The sequence below is a fragment of the Sminthopsis crassicaudata genome, chromosome 4, assembly GCF_048593235.1.
Source record: "Sminthopsis crassicaudata isolate SCR6 chromosome 4, ASM4859323v1, whole genome shotgun sequence".
Taxonomy (NCBI): domain Eukaryota; kingdom Metazoa; phylum Chordata; class Mammalia; order Dasyuromorphia; family Dasyuridae; genus Sminthopsis; species Sminthopsis crassicaudata.
In genome coordinates, this window is record NC_133620.1 from 350532273 (window position 1) to 350545453 (window position 13181).

At 35.8% G+C, this 13181-nt stretch overlaps 1 protein-coding gene across 3 annotated transcripts in view; it reads right to left on the reverse strand.

Annotated features, from left to right (window-relative positions):
* IKZF3 (IKAROS family zinc finger 3) overlaps positions 1-13181 on the reverse strand; it is a 78592-nt gene that overhangs the window by 16654 nt on the left and 48757 nt on the right. For 2 of the 3 annotated variants that reach the window (XM_074261401.1, XM_074261402.1), the window contains one exon: positions 10932-11048. The exons of the other annotated variant lie outside the window; for it this stretch is intronic. In XM_074261401.1, coding sequence (XP_074117502.1) covers positions 10932-11048 — 117 coding nt within the window. The remainder of the gene's footprint in view (positions 1-10931; positions 11049-13181) is intronic. 3 annotated transcript variants of the gene reach the window in all.

A 13181-nucleotide genomic window follows, 5' to 3' on the forward strand; every position in this document is an offset into this window, starting at 1 on the left:
CCACTTAGCTGCAAAGTGAAAGGCTTGGTTGGACGCCATGAATTCTAACTATATGAGATTATGAACCTTTCCGATCTAATCTACAGAATTATAATGCTTGATTCAGCAACTGAATCTTTTGCTTGGAAATCAATTTCCAAACATAGCAGTTCACTTTCACACCAACTCTTCAAGTTTATGCCCTGAAGTGAAGCAGTTACATGGACTGCTTGAAAAACATGGTTTTCTATTCAAATATTTGTATGCTGTCCTACATTTGGTACATTTTAGGAATTTCAGGAAAAAATTTTCAATCAGTCCAAGGAAGAAAAAATTGAGAGGTGATCCTTAAACTGCCATCTAAAGGGTGTAATTTAAAGCACTGGGCTAGGCGTCAGAAGACCTGGGTTCAAACCTTGGCTCTAACATTTATTAGTGACAAGCCATTTAGCCTCCATGGATTATCACCTATAAAATTAGGGGGTTGGAATACATAAGTCTAAAGATCCTTCCAGCTCTAGCATCCCCCCAAAATCAGTTATGTATATAAAGTTTGCATCACATGCAAAAATTATTATTTTTTCTACATTACGTTGCTATGAAATTTGGAGTTTGCTAAGGCTGCTAGTTTGAGGGCTTAATGGTATGATGGGCTTATTATACAAGAAGATACTCCAAGCCTACATTCTCAGGGGGCAGGGGGTGGAGTGGGTCTAAGAGTTAAGCATTTCAGTACCTGAAACAGACATGCATCTGGTGTCCAGGAAAAAAACAAACAAAAATAACAACAAAACCTACCACCTCTGCCATAAGTGAAAAGGAATCGATGATCACCATGAGCCAGCATTGATTCATAGAAAACATATCTCATATCATCATGGATAAGGAAGAAATATATATACTGAGATCAGAGCTGGCTGAATGAATGGACTTACCAAAGTCAACTTAGAGGGATATCGTTATTGGAAGATCACATTGCTCTGTCCTTTGCCATATCATATTCAATACTTAGATGACATTTAACATCAAATTTTTATAAATGACACAGTTTGGAGGGACAGATAAAACTCTGACGAACAGAATTGGAAGCTAAAAATATTTAGAATGATAGACCGGATCAAGAAATATGAGATTTTTATAGAGGCAAATATAAAGCTTTATATATGAGATTGTGGATTAACAAAACAAAACAAGATCATAAGTGTAAGATAGGGGTGGATGGGAATAGAGATGAAGCTAGGCAACAGCTGAATGAATCAAAAATGTTGTAGAAGTGAAATAAACCAATTTCTTTTCTTTTTACTAATTTGATCTTAAGCTTCCCTAATAGAAGCATTCTCCAAAACAAAAGAGGTTATAGCTTCATTTGTCTGTGTCTTAGTCAGACAACATCTGGAATACTGTGTTTAGTTCTTGATGTTTTAAAATCTTGATGATTTTAGGGGGCCTATAAACATGGTGGAGCATGTTTGGAAGATGGTGACCAGGACATTGAGGAGACCTGATAAGTACTGTGCAATATATAGGATGCGGATGGGTTAAAAGGACTAGAAATGTTTAGCCTAGAGAAGAGATGATTTGGAGAGACAATTCAGAAACCTTCAATCATTTGACAAACTGTCACCCAGAATAGGAATTAGATTTGTTTTGTTCAGCCTAGAAATATTAGGTGGAACTGTATTAAAAGGCAGATTTCAGTTCTCTATAAGGAAAAATTTCCCAATGTGAGATGGACTTGAGAGATGAATTCCATGTTGATGGAGGTTTTCAAGTAGACTCTAGGAGATTACTTGTCAGAGATATTGGGGAAGATTCCTGAACCAAATGGGTGCTTGAAACTCTGAAATGCTATGAACATGTGGGGGAAGATTCTAGAGAAAGGGCTCTGAATCTTTTTTTGTGTCCTGAATCCCTTTGGGCATCTGGAAAAGTCTAATTGACTTTTCCTGAAAACATTGTATATGAATAACACAAAGTACATATTACAAAGTACAGGATTACAAAGGAAACCAAAGATTAGTGAAAACAAACATGCAATTTTCCCAATCTAAATTAATCGACTTTCTAAATCTCTCCACAGACTCTTTTAGAATGGTTTTTCTAGCTAGTCAAACATGATTAGGTTGATGCAGTTAAAATTCACAAGAAAGAATGTAAAATATGAAACTAAGCATTTTTTTCCTTTACAATTTTGCAGGTGTAATGGGGCTTTACAGATCAGTCATTTCTTCATCAGACTATAAAGGCTAGTCAGTGTGACTATTTTGCTGATGTCAGACAATTCTTTACTATGACTCAAGGAGGTACCTGTTTAGTAAAAAGCATGTTAAGCTACATATTTCTATGTATTTCTGGCTGTAAATATAGCTTGTGAAGAGAAAAATGGGGCTGGGGACAAGCCAAGAATGACCAAATTGACTAGGTTTTAACAAACTGGCCTAAGCAAAACAACTCTGGGCTCTAAACAAATGTTACCTAATCTCCTGATAAAATACTCAATCCACATCCCTGCACATCCTGCACATCCTGTCTCCCAGTTCTGGACATTTTCACTGAATGTGCTCCATGCTTGGAATACTCTTCATCCTCAGCTCTTCCTCCTTGTTCCTTCACCCTGCGTTCCTTCAAATCTGCTAAAATCCCATATATTACAGGAAGCCTTTCCCAATACCTCTCTGAGAGGATCTCCAGTATATTCTTCTATAGCTTCTTTCCTCTTAGTTGGTTGCATGCTGTCTCCCTCATTAGATCATTAGATTCCTAGTGACTGTATTTTGTTTTTCTTTGGACCTTTAGCACATAGTGCCTGGTCTAGATAGTATGCACTTAATAAACACTTGTTAACTTGATTTGTGATTTTGTTTGTACTATTAGAATACTGCCATTGGGTAAATAGGTCAAATACTTTTCAGGTAAAGGGTAAATTTAAGTTGCCAAGACATAAAACTCTCACACATACTACTTTTGAACAAAAGGGAAAACTTTCTATAACTTTAGTATTAAACTGCTTGTCTGTAATTATAAGATCTAACTAAAAGCAGAAAGCTTCACTGGAAAACTGACTACTAGTCAAAGGAATGGCTGAATTTTTTTGTGGCAATATAGCAAGCCAAGAAGAATATCTACCAAGACATGGAGAGATGAGATCAGAGTCAATGGAGAGAGAACACACACACCCAACAAAAATCACAGATATTTTGCAATATGGAATAATTCTGAGAATAGAATCAGGAGAGTTTGAACTGAGTTCTCAAATTCAAGCTCAATTAAATGAGACTGGGTGGGAGAAGTCAATGAAGCTCATTTGCCTAGAAGTATTTGAATTCTGGTTCAGCAATAGCCATCTATAACATTCATCTATATAAAAGAATTAATGATTTTTCTATCAGATACTTATAGTAAAATGGGAAACAATCAGTATGAAGTTCTGTCCTTAATCTCTGTTATTGCTATTCTGCTATTTTTTCCTCCAGTCATTCACACATTCACATACAGGAGTGATCTATAAAGGTATGTCTGTTTAGTCTTATGATAAAGACTACTTTAGGATACCTGGCTCCTTGCATGATCATTATCACAATTTAACAAAGTCACTCTCAATTAGACCCAATAGGTCAATGTTGCTGTTTAATCAATAGCTAATAGATAACTCTAAGTTGGTAAGTATAACTAACATACTGGATAACAAAAGACAGGGTCCAAAAGAAGATGCTAATTAATCCCCAAAGACAAGAACCGAATGTTAGATTTAGTCTGATGAAATTCACAAAGGATGTACATAAAGTCTTACATTTGGCTGTGAAAGAATCAAATTCACAAGCACACAGGAGGGGAGACATGGTCATACAGTGCTTCGTCTGAGAAAGATCTATGAGCAGTAAGCTTAGTAAGAGTCAATAGGGTGATAATGCAAGCAAAAATGCTAACTGGTCTTGGGGCTCCATTAGGAGAGTCAGAGCCTCGGGGAATAAAAAGGTGAGAGACCTTTTTTGTCTTCAGCATTACCTCCTGTTCAGTTCGGGGTACCACCATTTAAGGAGGATGTTGATAATCTGGATACTGTCTAGAATAAGGAAAGGACCTGAGTCAGTGTCAGTTGAGGGCAGAGTGAAGAAACAGACTGCAGGAGAGAGGAGTGAGGGAATGGGGAGACTGGGAGGATGTGATGGTTCTGTTCATGGCTATGAAAGATTGTCACAGAAGGGTAATTCTACTTGTACTTTTTGTGCTGAAAGCAATGAGGGCCTGGAGTCAGGAGGACCTGAGTTCAAATTCAGCCTCAGACACTTACTAGTTGTATGACCCTAGTCAAGTCACTTAAGCCTGATTGACTCCAAAAAGAAAAAAAGAAAGAGAGCAATGAGTCCAGAGTTGCAAAGTCAAATTTAAGCTTGAAATTAAGAAAAACCTTTAGAGTTTATCCCATATAGATGAGTTGGGAGGTGATAAACTTCCTTCCTCTGCCTTGGAGGTCTTTAAACAGAGAGAGAGAGCAAATCAATTTTATTTCTAAATTTCTTACAGAATATAACAGCACATTGTGGGAATCAGGTTCTCCTTTAGTCTCTCATTCACTCTTGCTGTGTTTACCAACAGATAGACTGACCAAAGGTTAAAACTCTGTCTACAAATGTAGTATTCAATCTCATTTTTATTTCTAACCCACAATAGTCTGTTGCCCTGAAGGTGTTTTATAACTACTGAATTCTACACTTTCCTCCACTCCCAATGGTTACACTTGGATATGAAAAGAAAATGCTATTGAACTAGAAAAATCACTTTGGAACACATAGGAGGAATCCTCTAGGTAATTGATGGGGGGTGGTGTAACAGAAATATTATTAGATCCTAATCCTTCTTTGCACTAACCTCAGGACTAAACTGTCTATACAGTCTAGACTTGTTATCATGTCTCAGCAATGCAAGTAGTGGACAACCAGTTTGGCAAGTTAGTAAGGGAACTAGATAATGGGTTTAAATGATGAAATAGGAAATCCGTTCCTGGGTGGTATTTGGAGAGTTAATGTTGCAAGCAGTAGGGTGTGGGGGATTTGGGAGGGTGACAAAAGCATAAGCTATTTGCACACAGTTTATGAGTGAGCTTGGAAATTCATTATACTTGCCTCATTTTAACCTCTAAACCTCTGCCTAGCATAACATAGAAATAATGACCATTAGCAAGGAACTTTGAAAGACTTGAAAGCAAAGTTCTATGATTGCATAAACAAGAAATGCTGAAAAGACAACAGTAAGAATACAAAGCCACAGTTATAGAGCATTGCCTTTTTTCCCCTTAGAAAGATTGACTTTTTTTCATCTGATCTTTGGCTAGTTGTTTCTATGATGAAGTTCTGACCCAAGGAAATGGACAGTTTCATTATGGTTTTCCTTTTCTTTTCAGTTTTTCATTAGACCCTCAAGGCAAAGGAGACTTCCTGTCTTTTTTTGAGGGTGTGTGGTCACTAGCTGATGGAGAGCAGAAAGCGGGGGAGGGCAGGGAAGAGAGTGGGTTGTTGTGCAATGAGAATTGTCTAATGAGATTGCTATCAACAATTTGAGGCAGGTTTTAACAAAAGACTACACGAAAAACTTGCCTTTTTGAGCAATAGGATGAATGATAATCATGAAGTATTATCAGTTTTCATCTATTTAAAAATGATAGACTTCTTAATATTTACATTTTTTAAAGACCTCTTCTCAGCTTGATCCAGACATAATATATTTGGTTCAAAACCTCCAGGCAATATAAAAAAGTTCTTGTTAGAAGCAAAGAGCATAAAGACTAAAGATTCTGATGAATTCCTCTTTGTCCTTAACTCTCTGTGTGTGTGTTGGCTCCTTTTGGCAATGTAATAAAACTTATGGAAACATTTTCAGATTATTTTTAAATACATAAAATAAATGTGCAACAAAATGTATAGGGCTACAAAGGAAATTAATTCTATTGAAAGTAATGAAAAGATTTTAAAAGCAAGTTCATAGACTCCTGGTTAAGAATGCTTGTTCTAGATGTAAAAAGAAGCATCTAGGAAATAAAAAGAGAAAAGTACATAATAGTTATTATACTTCAATCTAATTCAAGTCAAACATTACCCTGATATATCATGAAGCTGAGCCCCGAGGTTCATGAAAGCTCTGCCAATAGATTACAAATTCTGGTAGGTCCCACAATGTGAAAAAAAAGTCTATGTAGACTAAGCAACAGACTACATTATTTATCATTAAAAGACTTGCCCTAGCTAAGTCTAGAAAGTTTCATCACTGGAAGATTGGCCACTAGCCAAAACATGGCTGAACAACTCATCTACCATATTTTGGTGTGGGATTTGTGCTGGTGGAGAGGGTGCTCATGGCAGTAAATCATAGATATCTGAAATATTATTCAGTGACTTAGAGCATCCCAATACTTCTAAACCTTTAAAGCTCAGCTCAAATGCTACCTCATCTGTTGATCATTTGCTGATCTAGTCAAGTGGAAGAGATCTCACCCTCGACTGATCTCACAGAATTTTATCTCTTCAGAGAGGCAACTTAATGGAGTGGAAAGAGCATGTATTTTAGAGTCAGAAGGGAACTCAGTGTGGATCCTGCTTCGGGTACTCACTAGTTGTGCTCCATTGGGCAGGTCACCTAATATCTCTGAGCTCTGAAGGTGCTTCATTTGTAAACTGAGGTTTAATACCCTTAGTCATTATATTACAGAAACATCATTAGAACAAAATAAGACTATGTGTTTATATGTGTATGTACGTGTATACAAGATGTCAGTATTTTAGGAACATGTATACCATATAATATACATGTATGTATGTATATGCTAAAGATCCTAAAAGTCCTTTTTAAAAGTATATTACCTATTTACACACAGTCTATATCTGTGTTCAGATATGTGCATGCATATATATATATATATATATATAATCCTATACATGTGCACATATACAAAGTGTTCTGAAAGTCTTTTAGGAACACATACATATACAACATAAACATATGCTTAAAGTTTTAAAGGATATTATCTATCTATATAAACACATATGTATATATACATATATATGTATGCATGCATATAGGCACTTATATACAGAAGATCCTAGAAGTCTTTTAGGATACATATATGTGTATAATATATATGTGTGTATATATGTATGTACAAAGTATCCTAAAATTCTTTTAAGATACTATCTATCCACGCATATATGTGTATATACGTAAATGTGTATATATAGGGTATCTAAAAAGTTTTTTCAATATATATCTATACAGACACATATACATATATGTATACATGCATAAATATATGTGTATATGTATGCATATATTAAAACTTTTTAAGCTGTAAAGCACTAGTTAAGTATCAGCTGCTTTGTGCATACTTATTTGTGTTTGTCATAAGCTTCCTGAGGACAAGATTCCTCACAGCTTATTTACCTTTGTATATCTCTTAATGCTGAATGCATAGCAAGCACTTAATAAATGTTTGCTGATAAAATATTCACCACCATACACAAATATGCAAATATTGAGTGCAACTCTAAGTATTTATAATTTATGTGATAATTAATATGACCCTAAATTTATGCCACCTATTAGTCCCATGCTGGGAGAAAGACACAATCAAATGAGAAACTACAAGTTTTGTCTCTTGCAATCTTGCATTCTTTTACACAGCTTTTACTAAGATGATAGAATGAGCATATATTGGTGACTCTATGTGTGATACCTACTAGCATAACTACAAATAGGAGAAACTCATAAGGCTGGATGTTTTGCCATATTAAAACCCTTGCTATTTCACAAAATATCAATTTCATGACCCTAATCTGTGAGCTGAGGCCCTACATTTTCACTTTTCTAAGTAAGATCTCCACTTTTCTGAGTAACATCTCTACAGGGATGTCCCAAACAGAAATCATCTCCCCTTAATGCTGCCCCTCCTCTTGATATTTCCATTTCTATTGATAGCTCCACCAAGTCCATCCCCATCAACCACTCAGACTTAACATTAGAATAATTTCTAGTTATTCCTGTCCATTTTGCTTCCTCATCTATCCTCCTTTCATCAGTTCCCTCCTTTCTGCTTCTACTTGCCCTATTTTAGGACTCCATTATCTCTCCCCTGGACTATTGTTAATAGCCTCCTCACTGGTTTGCCTGCCTGAATTCTCTCCCATCTCCAGTCTATCATTCACGTCACTGACAAAATAATCTTCCTAATGCACAGATGGATCATTTCATTCCCTTGCTCAAAGACCTTTAGCAGCTCCCTACCGCCTTTAGGATAAAATGTGAAAGCCTGACATTTAAATCCATTAATAATTCCACTCTAGGTTATCTTTCCTGTCTTATCTCTCTCTCTTTCACAAACTATGTTCCAACCAAACTGAATTATTAGTTATCCCCATGAATTCATCCTCCACTCTTCTCATGCATTCATACAAGCCTTTTTCCATGCCTGAAACCCTTTTGTCTCTGCCTGTGGAAATCCTTCTATTCTTCCAAGGCCTACCTTACATCTTCCATGAAGTCTTGTTTGAGATGCTATATTTAAAAGAAAAGGAACAAAGTATGATGCTAACAATGAAGGAAATGGCTTAGTGTTGAGTAAGAACTCTATTCATTCTAGATTAAAAGTTATGGGAAACAATTAGATTTTACAAAATGCAGTGGAACTAGGTCATAATGATTGACATGTAGTCTCTTTTTATCTGGAGAACATTTTAATTAGAAGACTTTAGAATTTAATGTTGAACCTTGCTGGATTTCAGAAATCTCTTCTATAAAATGGGTGGTAGTGGTGTTGGACTAAGTAATTTCCATGGTCCCTCTGGGTCTGAATCTAAAATCCTACAATTTCTTTAACCATTTTCATGTTATAGATGAGTAAATCTAGATTCAGAAAGGCTAAATGACTTGCCCAAAGTCATACAGGTAATAAGGTAATCAAAAGAAATGGGACCTGAACTAAGGCTCTTTGACAGCAAGTCAATTGTTCTTTTGTTTACTACGCCATATCATTTCCTGTTCCATGAATGTGTATATTTTATAATATGAAACCACCATTACAGTATGTTCTGTTCTCCAAAAAGAAAAAAAATTTTTTTTATTTAGTTAAGTCTTCAATTTTTTTTGCTGATACTTGAAAACGTATGGGTTGTACACACCCATAAAAGCACCCTATGAAATGTAAATGAACTCAGCTTTGACATTTCAGCATTTCCTGAATCATTTTATATCACTGAAGAGAACTAAATAATTTCTTTTGGTAATTCCACTAGTTTGAAATTTCTAATAAAGGTAAAGGAAATGAAATATATAAGATAGCAATGGTCACCAAAATGGTCATAAATATGTGCAGATTAGCAGCTTTACCCAATTTCCAATTTATAGGATCCTTTAATTTTGATCAGAAGATCTAGGCTCTAAGTCTTTTCTTTGCTACTACTAAGGTATGCAACTTTGGGTAAGTTATTTTATCTGTAAAATCATGGAGTTAGGTGAGATCATCTTTAAGGTTTTTTTCCTATGATTATTCTATAATTGTTTTTCTGTAATTATTATTTGTTATTCAGTTATTTCAATCATGTTTGAATTCTTCATGACTCCATTTGGGTTTTCTTGGTAAAGATACTGAGTGGTTTGCCATTTCCATCTCCAGCTCATTTTCACAGATGAGGAAACTGAGGCAAACAGGGCTAAGTGATTTCCACACAGTCACACAGCTAGTAAATGTCAGGGCAGTTCTGAACTCAGGTCTTTCTGACTTCAGGTCCTACACTTGATCCTACACTGCCCTTTATATTATTTATTTTTATATTATTAAGTATAACATTATTGTGTTGTTAGTAATATATTGTCACATTATTCCTGTAATCTTTCCTATGATTCTCTCCAGAATAGAGTTTTCAAAGCTTGGAAGTCTCTTTTAAATGAAGGACTTGGATTTACACGCAGATTCTGGTTGGTGTTCTGTCTTTGGTCCAGCTTACTTAGTTTTGTGTTCTCAGATATGAAGGTTGAATACTTGGTTTTAATTTTTTCTTCTTTTCATGTGTATGTGTGCATGCATGTGTGTGTATGTGTTTGTGTATGTGTGTGTGTGTGTGTGTGTGTGTGTGTGTTGTGTTTAAAGAAACTGGAGTAAACATTTCTCTTTAGAAATAAGGAGGAAATCCAACTCCCTGATAAAACCAAAGATGCCATCAGGATAAAAAGCAGAAGCAGTTGCAGACCAACTAAATTCAGTTGGCCAGCTCCTAACATTATTTATAAAAAAAAAAGACTTTATCTATACAAAGATTTCCACACCACAGCCAGCACAACTAAGCAACTCTTGATTTCCACTTCATGTTTTCCTGGACTCACATTAATCTAGTCTCAATATTTTTGAAATCTTGCTGTTTTTAGGAATTTTTAAACTCCCTAACATCTGATAGTGACCCACAGAAAACAATTCATCATTCACTACAGGAAAAGAACAACTTGCTTAGAAAAATCATTCAGCACTTATTATAACAATTCACGCTTGTATGGAGTATTATGATGTATACTAAAGTAGATGTTGTTGTTTCAAAGCCTGGACCTATAAATATTTTTGTACATAAAAGACCTTTTCCTCTTTTTTTGATCATTTTTTGGGCACAGGCTTAGTAGTGGTATGGCTGGGTCAAAGGGCACACACTGTTTAATAATTTGGGGGGAGTATAGTTCCAAACTGCTTTCCAGAATTGTTATAAACATCCACATCTTCACCACCAGTCTGTCTTCCCACAGCCCCTCCAACAACTGTCATTTTCTTTTTTGTTATCTTTGTCATTCTGAAAGAGGGGAGGTGGAGTCTAAGAATTGCTTTAATTTTCATTTCACTAATTAGTAATGATTTGGAGCAAGATTTTGATTTCACTCAACCTAGTGAAAGAAAGAAAAATCCCTGCAAGTTTTCATCAACTCACCAGTGTCACTCATGCCGGTGTTCTGCAGGAAAGTGCGACAGCGTTCCTTATGCTCCTCAAGGGAGCTTCTCTGCTTGTAACTCCTTCCGCAAAACTCACACTTGTAGGGCTTCTCAACTAGGAGAAGAGCAGAGGCGTACTCAGTAACCACCAGGGGCTCCAGGACAGCCACCACCTGGTTAGTAGTTTGGTTTCTAGGTTCACTGACCATGAGACGAGAGGGAGGGAGCAAGTCTTTACATTTAGACACTGTAAATTATTACTGCACTTAATTTTTGTGGAACAAGATGACAAATATCCTACAACTAAGTAGCAGAGATAGGTAGTGCCCAAGGGTAGGAGAGGGGAATTTGGATGTACTGATGGTAACTAGAGAGTGGTCATTGTCTTCAGGCCAAGTCTTCCTTCCCCAGAAGATATTCATAGGATTGTCTCTATTCCTTCGGTTGGTCAGTGGGATGTAGGGTTAAGATCAGAAGAAAAAGCCTCCTTTGGTGGTAAAGGTAGTAGGGGCACTCTGACTTGAGGTAAGGAATGATAGGAGATTAGGAGACTTCTACCAATTCAAGCTTGATGGGTTGCTCAGGGCATTAACATGATTAGCTGTTCTTGCAAAATGGAAATGTTCCTCTTTATACTGTGGCTAATTGGGAAAGTTCATGATTTTGTTATAGCAAGAGTAAAGATTGGGTCAGAGAAATGCCAATTGGGCTAATTTTTATAGCAATCCCAATCCCAAGCCAAATATTAAAACCCCATAGCCCAAGTCTTTGAGATAAGCAGACAAACTGGTCCTATTGATTGAATAATAGGAATGGGAAAGGGGAGCTTTCACCTGAATTATTCTGATAAGGATCAAGAGACACTTGATATATGTTAGTTAAAAATTTTTTTAAAAAACTTCCTCAAAAAGTTTTCCACACATAATTCAGGGGATTTGTGCCCCTTCCATCCTGAATCTCCAAGTGATTTTCCTTGAATTATCCAAGAAATAGCTTTAATTTTCTGCATTACTCGGGGTGTAAATCATGGCAGACCTTCATAATGCTAATGAAAACTGTATCATGGGCATGATATTATGTATTAGCAACTGTAATTTTTATTTTACTTTTTTTCCTTGGCTGAAAATTTTTTTAAAAAAATAAAATATTTTCCTTAAAATATGAGTTTTCCATTTTAATTGTTTATTATGGTTTAAAAGGAAAAAAAATCCCCAAATGAAATTATTTCAACTAATTTAATTTTAATCCAATGAAACTTTTAAGTATGTTGGTAGCTAAGATTTTAAGCCTCTCCATTAAAGTCACTGACAGTCCCTAAGATTAATATTAAAGATTTCCACAACTCTTTGCTCTTACCACAAAAGACAATGGAAGGTAAGTCCAATTTTTCAACTAACCTTTCGGTCTTAACATATTTTAAGAGAATTCTTATTCAGTCACTTAAAATCTATCTGGAGCATCCTAGTCTTTGGGGTGAACATGTGCTTTTTGTTCCCTAAAAGTCTCATTCTTAGTTGGAGTCATGTGCTTGATAACTGATGGGTTTTTAATCAAAACAAAAGAAGCAAATCTTGATAAGCTTAAAGATCTGTTGTTTCTTTTAATGGAGTTGATTTCTGAAAAAATTATCAAGAACATCAAGTTCCAAATTTTTGTTCTTAGAGTTGGGTTCCCATTGACCAGTCCCTATGACTCCATTATAGTTAATAAACTCAGGCTTATTTTCCTGGGTATAAAATCCTGAACATATAATGAGACGCTATTTGGGACCTTGTCTGATCCAAATTGACCAATTGGGAAATGTTTCCTTGCACATTTGTACTACTGGTGTTCTAGAGAATTAGGAAACCTGATGGTTAAAAGAGAACTTAACTTTTGAGAATTTATCCCAGGAGGGCCAAAAAGTAATCCCAAGGCAATGCTTTGCTATTGAAGAGACTGAACTTTAATAATACAGCATGAATGAACACTGGGAGTAGTGCCTGCTTACAGAAAGAGTCTCTTGAGTGAAAGATCTTTTTCAGGAAGCTAATCTTTCCAGAAAATTTCTTTACAAGAAAATACTTGTAGGCTCTGGAATTTCTGTAAAATGTTTAAAAGGCTCTTTTAAAGGGCAAGTTCTTCCTGTCTAACTCTGCTGTTCTCTAGGGGAGCAAAGATGGTAGAGAGATGATCATTCCCAATGAGCCAGACGGAAGGCAATTAATGTCTTAATGAAAGTGTAATTAGCCCTTGAGGTCTCTGCTGT